This window comes from Giraffa tippelskirchi, chromosome 12, assembly GCF_054371585.1.
Source record: "Giraffa tippelskirchi isolate mGirTip1 chromosome 12, T2T-mGirTip1v1.2.pri, whole genome shotgun sequence".
Classification (NCBI taxonomy): Eukaryota; Metazoa; Chordata; class Mammalia; order Artiodactyla; family Giraffidae; genus Giraffa; species Giraffa tippelskirchi.
Genome location: NC_137286.1, coordinates 93,915,650 through 93,934,768, shown reverse-complemented (window position 1 = coordinate 93,934,768; position 19,119 = coordinate 93,915,650). Strand labels below are relative to the sequence as shown.

General features: G+C 35.1%; 1 protein-coding gene across 6 annotated transcripts in view; it reads left to right on the top strand.

Moving 5' to 3' along the window:
- The window catches only part of COG6 (component of oligomeric golgi complex 6), a 53,224-nt gene that overhangs the window by 29,378 nt on the left and 4,727 nt on the right, over positions 1 to 19,119 (top strand). For 5 of the 6 annotated variants that reach the window (XM_081547744.1, XM_081547746.1, XM_081547749.1 and 2 more), the window contains 5 exons: positions 4,462 to 4,593; positions 4,931 to 5,098; positions 8,011 to 8,118; positions 9,203 to 9,256; positions 10,651 to 10,730. In XM_081547744.1, the coding sequence (XP_081403870.1) occupies positions 4,462 to 4,593; positions 4,931 to 5,098; positions 8,011 to 8,118; positions 9,203 to 9,256; positions 10,651 to 10,730 (542 nt within the window). Of the gene's footprint in view, positions 1 to 4,461; positions 4,594 to 4,930; positions 5,099 to 8,010; positions 8,119 to 9,202; positions 9,257 to 10,650; positions 10,731 to 17,548; positions 17,677 to 19,119 lie in introns of those variants that run through there. The other variant, XM_081547745.1, reaches the window with a different exon arrangement.

The following is a 19,119-nucleotide window of genomic DNA, read 5'->3' as shown; positions in this document are numbered from 1 at the left end:
AGTCCAGAAAAAGTAATGAGAGATACAAACATTTTAAAGGAGGAAATAGGGGATTATTTGTGAATGCTCTGATTGTACTTCAAAAACCCAAGAAATAAAATTGGTGACAAGATCAATATACAAGGATAAATAATTTTCGGGGAATTTGGCAACATAGGAATCTGGCAACCAGGGAATTTGGGGAATTTGGCAACAAGGAATCTGTCTTTACACCTTAGACAACTGCACTAGCAGAGTTTGTCCAGTGTAACTATTTTGGAACTTGGGGGTCTATTGAAGAATTGCAAATTCTAGGAGAAGGCTTGAATTGTAAATTGCAGTCAGTTTTGGTCAACTTCAACTCTTAGCACACTTGCAACTACCCATCTCCCACCCCCAAGGCTGTGGCGGGCAGTGTGCACTTGTTCCTTAACTGCCTTGCACACAGCTTGTAGAGCCAGGGTGGACAGAAAGGACCCTGTCCTCCATACCTCTGGGATCTGTGCTCTCATCCCAGAGTTGTGAAAAGGAGGGTGGCCACTGTTTCTACACCTCCCGTTGTGACAGACACCTCCTCCTAAATTAGTCAGTTGGCTAAATTGACTTCCTGGTGATTTCAAAGGTTAGTGCATTTTTTCTACCCCCTTAATGTTTTTTCTTTTTCCCATGATGGGAGTCAGACATCAGAAACATTCAAAAGCAACTGTATATACAAGGAAAACTAAAAAGTAACCGTATGTTCAGGGAAAGGAGCAGGCTCAGAAAGACCTGAGAACTTCAGTTTACACCTCAGCCTCATCCTTGGCACAGAGATAGCCTACAGCAAGTTAAAAAAAAAATAGTAACGAGAAATGGCACCCCCTGGAGAAGGGGGAGAATTTATTTCCAGGGTTAACAAATGCTGTTTTCAGCAAAAAATCACAAGGCACACAAACAGGGAAATGTGGCCCATTCAAAGAAAATACCTTCCTGCAAAAGACTTGATGGCACATCTACCAGCCAAAGACTTGGGAACAGTTACGTTAATCGTGAGTCAAGAGAACAGTGTGTGGACAAAATGGAAATACCTACCAAGAGTTAGAGAATCTCAAAAAGAAATTCTGGAGTGGGAAAGTATAATAACTAGCGAACCAAATGAAATCCTTAGAAAAGATTATACAGCCTGACCAACTGGAATTTATTCCTGGATTGCAGGGATAGTTCAACAAGTGAAAGTCAGTCATTATAATTACCACATGGATTGTTTTTTCAAGTCCTTTGCCATTTCCTACTAAGTTGTATCTTATTCTTGTTATTTTCTGATATTTTTATACATTATGAATATTAAGTGTCATATATATTACAAATCTTTTCTCCATGTTATCATTTACCTTTTGATTTTGCCTGTAGTATATTCTGATACATTCCTTTTAATGTTTACATAGTAAAATCTAACATTTTTTTTCTCTATTGTTTCTCCTTTGGGAACTTGCTGTAAAACATACTTCAAAAACTTTCCCACATCAAGAAAATATATATAGAATTTATTATACGCTAAAGTTAATATCCATTAGTGGGAAAGTGTTAGATTATTTAATAAATTTATATAAATGCATGTTCTTAGATCTTTCTGTAATTTCGCTTTTATAATGAATTTTTAATCTACATAAAGTTTATTTTTGTCCATGAAGGGAAGGAAGGATCACACTTACTTTTCTCAAATGGTTATCCATTTATTTTGTTTTATTTTCATTCAAAAAACCCACTAAGTTCTTAAATACTGTATTTCTCTTACAAAGTTAAAATGAAAGTTTCAGGAAAATACAATAGTTAATGAAAGGCAAATTTTAAGTGTGGCTTCTTCCAGCTAAATTCTAGAATAGAATAGGATAAAAAAAGGGAAAGAAAGAATTGTAATTTGAATATATTAAGTACCAATTAATACTGCAGCCTATGTGAGATTAGATGAATGGGTTTTGACTATTATTATTATTTATTGTTATTATCAATGATTATGCCCTGAAATGTTTTTCTTAGATATGAATTGGATAATATTTAAGGATATTTTAACATGTTCAGATTGGAATATGATACTGTTTATTGCTCATGTGTTACTTATATGGACACAACCATTTCAGATTTCTTTCAGAAAATTTTAATTTCTCCAAATTTTAATGTTCCATATTTTATGTTAAGTATATTATCATCTTATTCTGCCTCTTATAAACCATTCATTTCTTCCAAAAAGATTATAGCTTTATGAGGAAAACAGCATGTATTGCAGAATGGTCTTCACTACCAAAGCACCCAGTTTTTGTTAATAGAATTTTAAGTGGATTATAAAATTGTTAGGAAGAATAGCTTTTAAAATAAAGGTATAGCCAGAAACAAACTGTTTTATGATTCCGTCTTTGCTTTTAAAAAGACACATTTGGGAGCTAATTCTTTATCTGGTATGCTAAAGGAAAATTCAAGGACATTATTTTATTGAAAGATGTACCTTTTCCCTAACAAAGTGTTTGAAGCAATTCAGTAGTCAAGTTCAAGTATGTGTACTCCCTTGTTTATCAGGCTCTCCTGAAACATTCATAGCTGTGCATCTAGCAAAATCTAAAGGATCCCCTGAAAGATACAATGTCATATCAGTTTTAGCTAGAGAGACATTTTCTGAAAAGTTCTTTTCACTATAGTAAAACAATACTAATTTAAAGGGTATGTTTTATCATAAATGAAGCCCATATCAAATTAATAGTAAGCAGGGTTGATTTGCCTGGTACTCCGAAAAGAAAATCAAATGGTCCTTTAAATTTTGATTTAAATTTTTGGATATCACTCCTGTTTAGAATGTCTTTTTAGTGTTCAAATTGTAGTTCTTGGAGGAGCAACTTGGACATCACCTAGGAGTTTATTAGTTGAGCTGAGATGAAGAACCTCAGGCACCTGAGATTAAGATTCAGACCTGCTGAATCAGAATGTGCATTTAACCTGATTCCCTGGTCATTCATTTGCATCTTAAAGTTTGAAAAGTGCTTTTTTAGAGGAATACTTCGAGTTTTACATTATTCATTGCAGATTATTCTGCCAGAAAAAAACAAAAACTGTTTTCAGCTAAAATGCTTTTTAAATTTTAAATAAAAGTATGTGAAAAAGTTGTAATTTTTTTGACATTTCAAACATTAACTTGCACTCTTAAATTTCTTTTGAATAATTTTACTGACTTAAAATTGTAATTCCATAAATAAGTAAGGTAAGAGGAAACTTTCAGAAGAAATGGTTGTGGTATAGAATGTGGTGATGGTTTCAATGTCTGTTACCGAGAGGGGCCTCATGTGCCCTCAGGGCTGGAAAGCCAAACTCTGACTGTGGGTGTTTGGACCGAAGTAAGGGTTCATTTGCAGAGTGCCAAGCAAGGAGAACAGGCACCTAATGCTCAAAAGATGGGAATTCCTCCATGGCTTTCAGGCAGGGTTTTTAAAGACCGTGTTAGGGGAAAGGATCTTAGGATGCATGACCAGCTTGTGGACCTTCTCATTGGTTATTGGTTATTGATTACCTTATTGGTGGTAAGGTAACAGGGTGATGTTCTGGGAATCTTAACCTGCTGGTTTCAGCAGGGGTCTGTGTATTTGTGATCAGCATGTAGTCACCATTCTCTGCCTGGATGAGGGTCTTACTTTCTCCAGAACAACTCAAAGTATGCATCAGATTGTCATCTATATCTTTTCAGGAGGAACTAGGAGACCTGTGGGTCTGTTGTCCTAATCATTAACCGTTTGCTTCTGCTCTTCAGAACTGAGGAAGGGCGTAGGAGACTAAAGCCTTTTGCTCTACAAACAGGAAATGGGGGACACGGAGGGGGTTTGTACCTGGGAATGTCCTATAGGGTCCTGCTTGGCTTCAGTCTCCCCTTTTCTTTGATACTCATCAGTCCTGAGGGGAACAAGGGCAGGACAATAAAGGGAGTCTGGCTTTGGATAAGAGATTACCCATAAACTCAGTGAGGGAACTCAGTTTTAGGGGGACTTAGTTTCAAGTATATAGACCCTGAACCTGTACATATTGAGCCACAATATCTGAGATTGGGGCATGATGGGGAGTGGTGATTCTCAATTATAGTTGGGGAAGTGCTGGTCTCTCTCTGAATTACTTTTTTCTTAAGACTTGTGCTAAACAAAATAGGCCGTTTCAAATCCATATGAAAATATAATCCTAAATTCAAAGACTACTAAGTTTTTCTGCATAATTTTTTGTATTTTTAAAGTATAAAGTCTATACTTCTGATATATTAATTCTGAGATAATCTAACAAAAACTTTTGTGTCACTTTCTGTGATTTTCATTAGTACAATAGAGAATAAACAATTGATAGATGATAGATTTTGTAATGTGTCAGCCAGTGCTTTATGTGTTTCATTTGAATGATTTTACTGTGAACTGGCATTTATTTAGACACTAAAATTTAGTAGAAAAATATAAGCAGTGTATAGATCATCCTTTATTTTAGGTTGAACTCCCACCACCCGATCTTGGACCAAGTTCTGCCTTAAATCAGACGCTCGTGTTGCTGCGTGAAGTTCTAGCATCTCATGATTCTTCAGTTGTGCCATTAGATGCCCGTCAAGCTGATTTTGTGCAGGTGTGTTGTAAATTCACTCTTAATGACTCTTACTGCTCCTCTAGTGTACATTCTGTTGCAATTCTGGCATTTCCTAACCCATGTATCTTGACACCCCTTCTCAGTGTTTTTTCCTTCAAATATTAAACCATTTCCCATTAATTTAAAAAGTAATATATATTCAGTGATGCTTGTTTTAGGAGTTATGATTTTTATACCGTTTAATCTCTTTCATATGTGCTTCTGTAAGTTGGTCCCCTCCTCTATAGTGTGGCATTCACCTTGATGTGCCGTTAATGCAGACCTGTATCACTGGTACGGAGATGAAGGGTCTGTTTGATTCTGTTTCTCATTGTAGGTGTTATCGTGTGTCTTGGATCCTCTCCTCCAGATGTGTACTGTGTCAGCCAGCCATTTGGGCACAGCTGACATGGCCACTTTCATGGTCAATTCACTATACATGATGAAGACGACATTAGCTCTGTTTGAATTCACTGACAGACGGCTGGAAATGCTGCAGTTCCAGGTTAATTTTGCCATAACATGATGCTCACTGTGATGAAATTTGCTTTTTCCATAAATGATCTCAGTAACTGGCTGTAGGCTAACTTCAGTGACCTGATTTCTATGAATCCCTTGTTATAGTCTGATAATACCTCCCTTCCCCCCAGGCATATTCGTATTTTAGTTTAGTTTGGGAGAAGCCAGGGTATGTAATGGGTAGGATATTTTATTCAAACCATAGTACATGGTGGTAGAATGGAGCTTTTCTGACTAATTTGAAGCATTATCCTATATGCAGATTTCAGTTTCTGAACTGTGAATAACGTGCTATATTTTTCAAACTGCGGAGCTTGTGCGGAAGGTGTTGCAAAGGACAGATACATTTTTGTCTATGTGTAAATCAGTGTTAGGCACAACATTACAATTTGTGAAACCAACCATGCTGGTCCTTAAGCCAAATGGTCTCACTTAAGAGTCAAAACAAAGTCATTTATAAAATTTACCAGGCACTTGACTTCTGAGTTTGAAATAGTGATTTGGTAGATAAAATGTTTAAAAAAAAACAACACTCTGAATCTTCTTTATTATCACAAGAATATAAACAGTTGGCAGTGGCTGCAGTAAAAATATATTGTTTTTGGTTTTTCCAAGGAATGAGTTTTGAGACCTCTAATTTCGTGATATTTCCTGCAGTCAAAGCCTTTCTTTTTTCTTTTCTTTCTTCTTTTTTTTTTTTTTTTACAAAATACGAAGTATGATTAATTTTTCTTTCTTCCATAATTGTTTATGTATAATTAGTAAAAATATTTTTAAAAAATTAATCGGCTTTTAATGTATTTATCGCTATTTCAACCCCAAACTGCCGTTTGTCTAAATCTGTTCCCGAAATGTGCAGATATGTATCAGTTGTCCAACAATCTCTTTTATCACTATCCTTGTTTCTTAAATATCCCAAAGTTATGTTTTGCATCCCAAGAGGACACACCCCACCATGTAAGTGCTTTTTAGGTCTGCATCATGCTTGCTGTTAGGCCGGTGGTCAGTGCTGGTCTCATGGACCAGCCCAGAGTCAGTGTGAAAGGACCGGGCAAGGGTGTGGCTGCTTGCTGGGAGGCATGCCCCCGCAGTAATGGTTTTCCTTGTTTAGTAAAAGATTCTTGATTTTCAGATATTTTCTATCAATAGTCTGGTAATTTTCTTCCATTCTTAAACTTCTTCCAGTGTTCCAGGTAAGAAATCCAGGCCAGTCTGATTCTCTTTAGTTTTGCGATGAACCTATTTTATTCATGTAGGAGCTTATAAGGATTTTCCTTTGAGTTCAGATATTTCCTCAGGATATTTTTTAGTATGTCTCTTTTTTTGTTACTTCCATTTTGGACTTTGCAGAGCCATTTCAGTCTGAAGAGTCAACCTTTTTTTTTTTTTGCTCAAGAAAGTTTTCTGTTATCTTTAATTAATTATCACTTCTCCATCTGTTACTTTTTATATTCTGAATATAAAAAGCTTCTGTCCTTAGTTGGCTTTATCTCCGGAATTTGTCTTTTAATTTCTGTTTAAACCTCTTCACTCTAATATATTTCTTTGATATTTATTCTGTATTACTATTCTTCCATTTTTCTTTCATACACTAATTTGGTTCTTAGTGGTAACTCTTTCATTAAATATTTATATTTGCAATCTTATTTTTCTTGGATTTTCAAAGAGACTAGTAAGTAAAGGTTCTAAGGTTCTAATTGTACTTTCTTGGGCATTCATTTGAAAAAAATTAAAGTGCCCTGTGCCTTTCAGTATACATGTGTTAGTCACTCAGTCATATGACTTTTTGCAACCCCATGGACTGTATCCTGCCAGGCCCCTCTGTCCATGGAATTTTCCAGGCAGGAATACTGGAGTGGGTTACCATTCCCTTCTGCAGGAGATCTTCCCAACCCAGGGATCGAAGTGGGGTCTGCCTCATTGGAGGCGGATTGTTTGCTGTCTGAGTTACCTGTGTCACCTCAAGAAAAGGCACTTGTTTTCATTACTCTGGTGGCTTTCCTCTTAGAACCTATCACCTTTTTTAAACCAGTTGTAAGTTTTTTAAGGGGAGGGGCTCAGCTACTTAAGAGGCTTGGACAATGGCAAGTATTCAGGTGGGAACATCATCTGTTAATAGTGAACTGTGCCATTGGTAAACAGGTTGATAACAGTGAGAGAGAAACAGCAGGAAGAGCTCCAGGCTTTCAGGCCAGTACTGGTAAAGGAAAGGGAATTCCCTTCCTGAGAATTTGTCATCCCACCGGGCAGTCTCCTCCTGTGACTTCTGCCCCCATTAGCCGTAGGTAGCTTCCCCAAGAGCAGCACAAAGCAGATGAGCACATACAACTCACACCTGCCAGCACAGGCTTTGTAGGCAGCCCCTGAACCCGACGTCTCTGACTAGTCTTCTGCTGGGTCCTCAATCATCCCCTAGTTGTCCCACATCTGCTTTCTTCAGGAGAACTTATAGCTTCAGCCCCTGTGGGATTTCCTCCGGGCCTCTCCAGGTGGCATATCTGATTGGCTGAGTCAGTCCAGTAAGTTGGGAGCATGAGGCAGTGTGGATGTGAGGAACAACAAGTCCTCATCCTCCCAGAATTCTTCCTAAGTATTTTATTTTACATTGTTGTTGGTGATGAGTAGTTTTTGTTTGATTGCTTCATACCAGCTTTTAAAAGAGCTAAGAAGCAACTCAAATTTTTTTGACTAGTGGCTAGTCCTGGAATCCTCAAAGAAGACTCTCTTCCCATTTATGAGAGGACTTCCTCTTTGAGGAAGGAAAAGTCTTTTTATAAGAGCAGTCCCCGTGCCTCAGCAAGGAACGTGATGAAGAGCTAAGAGTCCAGGCTAGTCTACTTCTACTCTCATCAGTCCTATTCTTTTAAAATATGTTCTTTTAATTGTATTTTATTTTAGATTGAAGCACATTTGGACACACTTATAAATGAGCAAGCTTCTTACGTTTTGACTAGAGCAGGCTTGAGTTATATCTATAACACGGTACAGCAACATAAAGCTGAACAGGTAAGCACATGGCTGTTTCTAACTAGAGAGAAACACCGATTTAGACTGTGTCTTCTAGAGCGAGACTCATTAGAATCTTGGCTCTGCCACTTAGTAGCAATTTTTCACTGGGAAGGTGACTTGTCTCTATTTCCTCATTTGTAAATTGAGGGTACTAATCTCTGTAACATAGGGTTATTCTGAAGATAAGTGAGATCATGCCTGTGTAGTGCTCAGATGACCACCTGAGATACAGTAGAGCGTCCCCAAATGTTAACTGTCCTTTTCACTATAGATAGTTTGGGTTAAACATAATGAAAATATACAAAAATTAGTATAGAAAAATGTATAAATTAATACAGTGGTTAATTTTTCAGAGTCCTTTATCACCATCAACTAATTGAATGCATAGATTACTATATATAAATAGCAGTCATTCCCCCTTTTAATTTAGCAGATCATGGTCTATTATTTGGAAAGGTAAATACTTCTGGGACTAGCATATGATCTTGTTCAGTTATGGAATTCCAGTAGAATTAGAACACGGAGCAGGAGAGAAGCCTAGGAAACCATGTAAGCATTTTTCTTTAAAAAGCAAAAAACTCTTTTAAATAACATTAAGATGAAGAATATTTTATAGCCCAGGAACTCTTAAGTGACAATCTTAAAGATCACAGGTTTTGAATTTTTTCTTTTGATAAGGTAATAAACAAGTTTCCACCAAGGAGCTAATTCTGCTACCTTTTTTATACTATCTAAAATTGTCAAAGTGAGACTCTTAAAGTCCCTATGTCTCACTGCCATTTCTCAGTACTTCACTGCCCTTTTTTCTTGCTTATGATTAAATCTGAAGTATCTTGCTCTTTCATTGTTCATAAATGTATTTGCTCCTCACTCCAACAAATATTATTGAGTACCTTCACGTTAGTTATACAAAAATTAACAGATCATAGTTCCTCTTTTAATTGAGGTTGAAGATAGGACGTTCTTTGGAAATAAGCTAAATTTTCAAATTTGGGAAGTCTCCTAATGGACTGTATTTCATAAGTGAACTGTAACATATAGCACCTGTTTTCATCTTGTTTTTGGCCTTTTGTTCCTTAAGGGCCCTTTAGCTAATTTGCCCAACCTCGATTCTGTGGCTCTGAAGGCTGCAATGGTAAGTACACAATAAAGCATGTCCATGTACGTTTCCTTATGGAATGTTATTCTTAGTCTGTCCCATGTATTCACGATTGGGTCCAGTCATAATGATTGCACATGTATTCCTTTAAAGAGGTCTGATCAAGACAGACATTGGTAGTATTCATGCCCTAATAGTCTCATTATTCCTATGTAGTTTTTCTTCAGTTTCAGAATTTTACTTCTAACCTAATGAAGAAACAGGAATGACAGCATGAAGAAGTTAGGCTATATATCGTTAGAGTCAGCTACCAATAAGAGCTGCATTGATCATGCAACTAAATAAATGCATAAAGAATACAGTTGTGAATTGTGATAGTGCTGTGAATTAAATTATGCAGATCCAAAATCTCCGAGTCAACCCCCTTATCCCATTTACTACTAACCAAATTGTGATGATTTTGCTCTCTAATTTTCTCAGATATCTCTTCTTTCCACTCCTGTTGCCCTTGTTGTCTGAGATGCTGCAGAAGCTACCCATTTGGTGCCCTTGCATCTGCTATGTACAACCTCCCCTTTGATTCTTTTTGCTGTGGCCAGAGTTAACATCTTAAATTCAAATCAGATGATTTCCCCCCTTTCATTATTTCCCTCCTTTAATGGTTTTCCTAATGCTTTTACAGTAGAAATCAGATTCTGTTAGAAAAGCTTTCAAGTCCTACATGAACTGAGCTCTAGCAGCCATTCTTTCTCACCTAAGCCTTTATGCACACTGTCCCCACTACGCACACACTTAACCTGATGTCAGTTCATCTTCACGGTTTCACCCAAAACGTCCTTTGCTCAGAGATGCTTTTGCCAAACACAAAAATTAGATCTGCGTCCTCCTGATGGATGCTTTTATAGTATTGGTACCTTGGTTTTCCTTTATTTACATTTGTTTACTACCTCTCTTACTAGACCATGAGCTCTGTGAAGCTAGGGACTGTCTTCTTTTGCTCACCATTATATTTACATTACGTTATAAGTTACCTTACCAATAACAGGTACTCGATGAATATTAATAATGAATAGATGAGTGAATGATTAACAGGTACTCTGGATTTTAAAAAGTAAGGTAGACTTGAAATCTGATGACTTAACTTCTTATTAATATTATTGCCCAGAAGTTAGGTGAGGGAGATCAAAATGAATGGCTTGGATTTGAAATTTTAAAAGTAGATGTTGCTGATACTGAGTACTTTAAAGAGTTGACACTTGCAGTGAATTTAGTTAGAATATATGAGAAATAACTCATTTTGATCACAAAGGCCTCATTATTTGGAATATGGGATTTTCCCAAGGATTTAATCCTTAAAAAGGGATGATTATTAGGGAGGTCTGTTAGCAGATATATACACTTTGTGTTTCGAATTTCTCTGTTTCATTTAGGTTCAGTTTGATCGCTATCTGTCAGCTCCTGACAACCTGTTAATGCCACAGCTGAACTTTCTTCTAAGTGCCACAGTGAAGTAAGTATTTATTGGTCCCAATTATTAATAGTTGGTAAAGATTCACATACATTTCTTATAAAAAAATTATATTTTAAGAAAGGAGATTTTATCACTGAGGATTTATAGTTCTCAACTTTTTTTTCTACCTAAGGACCCCTAAGAGATCTGACCTTACCCTGTTCATGCTTGTTCCTTACATGTTTGTAGTTTGAAAGTGTCTATTTAATGAATGCTTTTTTAAAAAGCATTATATAATTGAAGCTACAATGTGATAATACGAAGTTGCATTGTATTAATACACATGTCAAAATGGCACTGAATATGTGATGAACGATTATTAATATGTTCTTTGTGCAACATAGATGTCCTACTGTTTAGATCGTTTTTGACTCTGGAAGTTTCTATAAATATATTATAAAATTATCCGATATCACGTATTAGAAATGTGTTCAAGGTAAAGGACTATACATTAAAATATAAGGATATTGCAGTTAGAAGAAAGTGAGAGATTATACTGGGTAACTTTCTTGATTTTAGGAAAAACATTGACAGAATTTTGTACAAGTAGAAAATCAGACATCTGTACCTTTTTTTCCTTTCCATTCAACCAGTGTATTAAGTGCTCTGTGTACCAGGCACTACAGAGTAAGATTTAAAAGACAATTTCACTATCTTAATAGAGATTATAGTCTGACATGTCAGTTACACACTTGAACAAATATTTACATTAAACTACAATAAAAAACTATGCAACTTGGGAAAAAATGCTTTAAATATCTGAAAGGATGTCATGTTACAGAGGTGGTCCACTTGCCTTCTGTTGTTCTGAGGAGCAATATATAGAACAAGGAGGGAGCTTTGGGCTCAGCATGAGGAAGAATTTGGTGTCAGTTAAAACTGGCTGGAAATGGATTCTCTCAGACATAGAGTTAGGGTTCTAAGTATAACTAACCTAACGAAGAAACTGGAATGACAACGTGAAGAAGTTAGGCTGTGTATTATTACAGACTTCCATCTGTCAATCATCCGTGGCTTATAATTCTTGACTTCTGAAATGGATTCCAGTCTTAATATATTACTTTTGAGTGTGACACTTAACCAGACCTCTACTCTATTATCTTCTTAGGGAGTTCCTACATTAGTTGTGGTCAGTATAACTGATTTTATTTTATTTTTTTACTTTTATATTTTTTTTATCTTAAAAGATTTCATACTGTCAACATAACCAAAATTCTAAAGAACTGGGAGACTATAAAACAAATTCCATTATGCCGTAATTCAAATTGTTTGTTTTTCTTAACTTATTTACTTTTTTTAATCAAATACCTGTAACTTTTTAAAATTTAACCACTTGTTTCAGTACTTAGTACTATATAGGCATGATATGCATTTGAGCTTACTTATAAGGCATTTGAAATAATAGGAGGTAACTTTTATTCAGTTAAATTTTGAACCTTTTCAAACTGGTAATCTGTTTTTAAGCTAAAATAATTTCATACCCATATCGATTTCTATTCATAGTGTATTTAAAGTATCAGTTGTTTCTTTGAAATAGAGCTTTGCAGTGTAGAACTTCTTTATTCCTGTCTTGTTTTGCTAATGTCCTGTTCCCTGTAGCTTTGCTTGTCTCTGTGGCTGCAGTGCCTTGGGGACCCCGTCACTCTTCCCTTCTTTTTCTCGTCTTGTGTTATAGTTTGACTGCCTCTCAAAGTGGATTTTGATGGAATACTTCAGCCTGGGAATAAACTATTGAATGAATTTAAGTAGCCAGGAAATGAGGTTGTATTAAAAATTAAAAAGTAGGAAATTAAAGCATTTTTAAAGAATTCTTCCTTCCTTGTGATGAATTGGAAGGGCGTTGTTCTTTTTTCAGTGCCAGACTCCAACATTTATCTTTTAATAGTATAAAAATAGAGGTTGGACTATAGAAACCACAGTTATGCATATTTATGAAATGTTCTGTGTTTTCTCTTATTAAATCAGAATTCTTTGCATGAATAATTTAAGAAATAGAGACTATAGATGCTTCTTAAAGTGAGTGTATAGAAAAGTGGATATGATTTGAGAATTCTTTGATTCAGAAATCTTCATCTGTTGCATATGGTAGAAACTTAGCAAATTTCTTTAAAAAGTAAGACTTTGGGTTTTTTTTTTTTCTTTTGAAATAAATGGAATAATTTTCTTCTCTTTCACTGCCTCCTTTTAAGCATCCATGGAATTCTCCAGGCAAGAATACCTGAATAGGTTGCCATTCCCTTCCCCAGGGGATCTTTCCAACCCAGGGATCATACCTGGGTCTCCTGCATTATAGGCAGATTCTTTACACTAGTGCCACCAGGAAGCCCTCCTTTTTAAGCCACTATCTTTAACTGTCAGGAATACCAGTATAAACAGAAAATAAAGCAGATTTGGTAAAAGGGGCAGGGTGAGCCTACCAAAGAAATAGTGACTACTGGGAATGTGCAAACTGATACATGACGGGGACTCACACTGTGCTTTAGAGACCTGGGAAAGTCTAATCCTTGAAAGTGAGGCTAATCTGTCCTACAATAAAGGCTACTTTATACTCATACTAATAAAGCTAAAGACAAGACAAACCTCTACAAGATCATGTGGATCTTTACTGAATTAACTGCCTTCCAGAAGAAAACTTAACACTCATAAGTACAGCAAAATACAGTCAACAGTGTAACATTTATAGTGCTGAAAATGCAATAAAAAGTACTTAGGTATAGTACTAGGAAAGTGTGAACCAAAACTAGAAACAAATCTGTCAACAGAAACAGACTTACCAACATAGTTTACAGAATTAGCAGGTAAGATCTTTAAAACGGCTATTTCATATACACAATGGAATATTACTCAGCCATTAAAAAGAATACACTCGAATCAGTTCTAATGAGGTGGATGAAACTGGAGCCTATTATACAGAGTGAAGTAAGCCAGAAAGAAAGACACCAATACAGTATACTGACACATATATATGGTATTTAGTTAATTGGTAAAGATAATCCTGTATGCGAGACATCAAAAGAGACACAGATAAATAGAACAGTATTATGGACTCTGTGGGAGAGGGCGAGGGTGGGAGAATATGGGAGAATGGCATGGAAGCATGTAAATGATCATATGTGAAACAAATCGCCAGTCCATGTTCGATGCATGATACAGAGTGCTCGGGGCTGGTGCACTGGGATGACCCAGAGGGATGGGATGGGGAGGATGGTGGGAGGGGGGTTCTGGAAGGGGAACACATGTACACCCATGGTGGATTCATGTCAATGTATGGCAAAACTAATACAATATTGTAAAGTTAAAAAATAGATAAATAAACTAATTAAAAAAAAGTAAACTGACAAAATAAAATAATAAAACAGCTATTTTAGATGTGTTCAAGGTCTAATAGGAAAACTCACTGGGTAGAAATAATCACCAGTTGGACATTCTAGAGGGAAAGATCAATCAGCTTGAAGAGAGAATGGTAGTAATTGCCCAGACTGAAGCTCAGGTAGCAAAAAATTAAAAGCTGTAGAACAGATGAAGAATCTTAGGTGGTGAATTGTAAGATGATAACAAGCATTGGAATGTAAGTGAGGTGTCATAGTGAGATTAAGGCATAAAAAATTTGAAGGCGTAAAAGAAATTTTTTCAAATGTGATGGAAGACATGAACCCACAGATTCAGGAAGCTAAATACATCACAAGGAAAATTATACTAAGGTACACCATAATCCAATTACTGCAAACCAGTGATAGAGAAAAAAATCTTAAAAAGCATGATTTTAAGGGGAACAATGATATTATTTGTGGGGAACAATGTTAAGGATACTACTGACGTCTTGTTGGAAACAGCTCAAACCAGAAGACAATAAATCACATCTTTTAAAAAGCTGAATGATAAAACAGTTTCAAATTTGTGTATTTGTCAAAAGTATCTTTCAAACTGAAAGCAAAAAAATACATTTTGAGATAAGATAAACAGAAGTCGAGAGCATTATCACCAGTATACTGCACTGCAAGAAATGATCAGGGAAGTTCTTCAGGCTGAAGAAAGATGATACCACAGGAAAACTCATGTCTACACCAGGGAATGACAAGCGCAGGAAACGCTAAATATAAAGGATAGTGGACCTTTAAAATAAAAATACCAACAGTGAATGTGGGATTCTTAACACTGAGAAATAAAGTTGATGGCTACAAAAGCATAAAAGATGAAGTGGGAAGGAAGTAGAAGTATACTGTTGAGATGTTGAAGGTTGCTCATAAAGTGCCATAATATTGTTTGAAGATAGATTGTAAACCTTACAGCGAGCACTAAAATAAATAATATGCCAGTGGATAAAATAGAATGTTAAAAAGACAATTAGATTAAAAGAAGGCAGAAAAAGAGAAGAAAAGAACGGTTGGTACAAATATAAAATGAATAACAGGATGATAAACCTAAATTCAGCCCCAAATGTAAATATATTAAATGTAAAAGGGCTACACACTCCAGTTAAAAGGCCGAAAGTATTAGATTGGGTGTAAAAACCTGGCCCAACTGTCTGCAGTCTATAAGAAATCCACTTTAAGGGCACGTTTAAAAGATCATATTATACCATGCAAACAAAAATTATAATAAAGCTGAAGTAGCTATATTCTGATGTTAATATCAGAAAAATTATGCTGATGGGAAGATGATGCTACCGCAGATAAAGAGGGATATTTTATAATAATAATATCAATTCATGAAGAAGATATAATAATAAATATGTGCAACTAATAGAGCTTCAAAAAACATGACATACAAGCTTATAAAATTGAAGAATAGATAAATTGGCATTCATTTTGATATTTCAACCCTCCTCTCTTGATAATTAATAGAAAAAGTAGAAAACTACTTGTTTGGTGTAAAGGAACTGAACAGTGTCAGTAATCAGCTCAACACAATAGAAAGAAAATACCACACACAACTACAGAAAATAACATTCTTTTAAAGTGCATGTAAAACATTCACTCAGCTAACATCAGAACAAATAGAAATAAGAAAGCCACTAGTGAGTATTCCTGTCTGCGAGCATGGTATACCTACCTGTTTATCCAGATCATCTCTTAGAATTTTCAGTGAAGACTTAGTTTCTTCATGTAGTTTTCCATGTATATTGTTGGGTTTATTCCTAGGAAACAGTTTTGTGACTCCTTTGATAAGGTCTTTTATTTTCCATTGCATATTCTCATTAGATGTTGCTGGTAAATAGGGAAAAAATACTAAATTTTATACATTAATTTTGAATCTGACCAGGTAATTAAACTCTTAGTTCTATTAGTTTATCAATTGTTTGCCTTGATTTTTTTTGTTTGTTTGTTTTTGGTACAGACATCTGAAGTTAATGAGTCATTAATTTTTTTCAATATTTATGATTAAACTTATTATATTGACTAGGTGCTCCAAGTAAATAGTAGATGTAATGGTGAATGTGCATATTTTATTTTGAACTTTACTGAGAATGTTTTGGATATTTCATCACTTAAGTATGGTGTTTGCTGTAGATTTCCAGTGTTCCAAGGTGGACACATGGTATTCTTCTCTAACTGGGTATGTAATGTAGTAATCTGTAAATTCCCAGTGTAGTTCCAATTAAAATGCCATGGAACCATTTGATTAAATATTTACCTAGAAAGAAATGTATGAGAGCAGACTCCAGTCACTTTTGACAATCTCCACAGTTACCCCTCTGGTCCAAGGTAGTATCATCTGTGCCTGGATTATCACATTAGCCTTGAAACTATTCTGCTTTGACTCTTGCCCTCTCTACCATTCCCACACTGGCCTCTACAATCTAATCTTAGCATCTCAGCTAGAGTGATCCTTGAATGAATTGCTTTACTTAACCCTCTTGGTAAGTCTGTACATTAGTATCTCCATTTTAGAGAAAAGGACTTTTTTTTTGGAAAGATTAAATAATTCAAACAAGGTCAAACAGTTAGCAAGAAGCAGAGTCAAGATTCGAATCCAGTATTCCAGAGCCTGTTCTCTGTAACACTAGCTTGTACTATATTTATATTAACTCTTTCTATGCTGAGATTATATTGTTTTACTATTTTAAAAGGAAACTCAAAAATGTTAGGCATATGTGATAGGCTATATGAGACATATGTGAGATCTGTGCCTTGGTCTCACCTCAGATACGGTTTAATTTTTACTGTAAATGACAAAAAGCTGACCCACTGTGGCATCTTTGGTATTTATATTGTGATAAAGAGAAATCAAAATGTACATTTTTAAACCAATCTATTATACATAAGTATATTTTTCCCCACAGTTTTTCGGGAATAGTTAAAACTGTTAACACGTTCTTTTCTCCTATGGCATGTTTGATTGCCTCTTTAACTGTGGTGCTGTAATAAAGCTCAATTTTAGTGATCACAGAACCTGAATGTTGAAATGAGTTATTTTTAGAAGTGCTGGGTTTATGGTAATGATGAAAGTTTTATCATGTTGTTATGGCAACCAAAAATCTTAAAGTACTGATTAATGACACGCTCACTGATTCTGGAAGTTAGCAGTTCATTTCTTATCATGCCTCAGTACTTTAAATAATTATTTAAATTATACATAAGGTAATTTCAGTGAACATGTTTTAAAGCAAGAATGGTATCTCCATTTAGTTATACAATAATGTTTATTAGTATTTTCAGAATTTATAACTGTAGTTTTATGATACTATGACATTTATAACTGGACAAAAATAATTTCTTAATGTCTGGTATTCTCACAGATAGATAACTAAAATATGTTGCACTTCTGTGAAATTGTATAACAAGCTCATCTCCTTTATTTCTTATTTTTTCTCATAGCACATTAGCTACATGATTATTATCTTTGATATTGATATACTAGAATAGCAAACTATACAGGGGAAAAAAAAAACCAACAACTGTACTTTGTAAAAGTAAGAAGACTTTCCAAAGCATGGAAATAAGGTGTGTAGGGTCTGGGAGACCAGCATGTCTTTTTCATGTCATATTGAAACATTGTTAACAGACCCATCAAAAATTATTTAGGGGAATGTACCCTTGTTTGATTTTCTGTTTACTATTGATTAAAAGGTTGTGAGATGAAACATTCCTGCTCAATGAGATGTTAGTTCATTTTATATGTAACCTGATTTATTCTAATCTTCCTTTTCAAATGCCTGTAAATGATCAGTTCCTCAAAACGTTTTGTGAGTCAACTTTACCATCTTAACAATTTCCTACATTAATGAATTATTTGTATGAGTCATGTTTTAAATTTTTTGAAATTACAGTGAGAATGTCATGTAAAGACATGTAAAGAGACCAAGAAAGTTAATGATCTAACTTTATAGATGAATCTTGGCTTACATTCAAAAGCTTTTCCCTTTTAACTGGCCTTTTGCATATCTGTTGTTGGTCATGTGAAAAGAGGGATTTGTCTTTAGAATTTTAACTTAGAGAAACAGTTCTAAAAGTATTACATCCATCAGGTATGTGATTGGCTGTGATTGATCAAAATACAGAAAGTAAAATCTGAGGTGGGTACCCATGCTAGAAAATAGCATACATGGCTGGAAAAAAAAAAAGTACTGCTTTTCTTTACCTGTACTTGAAAAGATCAATAGATAAGGATATTCCACGTTTTCAGAAGCACATGACTAGACTGAGATGATTTGCTGGTCATTTTGTGTTTATACAGTTCTTGAATTTTTCTACTTTGGACACTGATTTTATTTTTCACTATAATGATTCATCATTATTTGACCTTCATATTTCACACATAATATTAGTGAATAATTTGGACCAAGACACCAGGCAGGCAGAAGGCAGACACATAAGATATATGTGATAACTTTTTAACATAAAGGGTGAACTTACGTAGTAATTAGCATTAAAAATAAAAAGGAGGAGATAGTAAAATGGCAAGAAAATTGCTTTATTAGTTTAGAAACACTACCCATTTATGTATAAGTCACTGATACATTTCATTACTCAGGGAACCCAGTTCCATAAAGTGATGTATGTAGATGCATAAGTGTGTGTGTATGTGTATGGATAAGCATATATAGGTTTTTTAACAGCAGTTCATTAAAAAGCTCTTAGCTCAATGAAATGATACAATTTTAAAGCTGAAAGTATCTAGTAAAGGTTATCAAGGTCAATATTTTGTTTTATGATATTGGAATTAGCCCTGGAAAGGTTAAATTATTTGTTCAAGGCAGTGGTAAGTAGCGTAACTTGAGCTAGAGTCAAGATCTTCTGACAGTAATGTCCTTCACTGTACCATTTTACCTCTGCCATCTATAACTCATTAGGAAAACGTTAATGAATATGAGCGTATGGACCTGTACCTGGCTTGGGTAGTAATAAATGAACTTCTAATGTTTGTCCAGAAATACCGAATCACTATC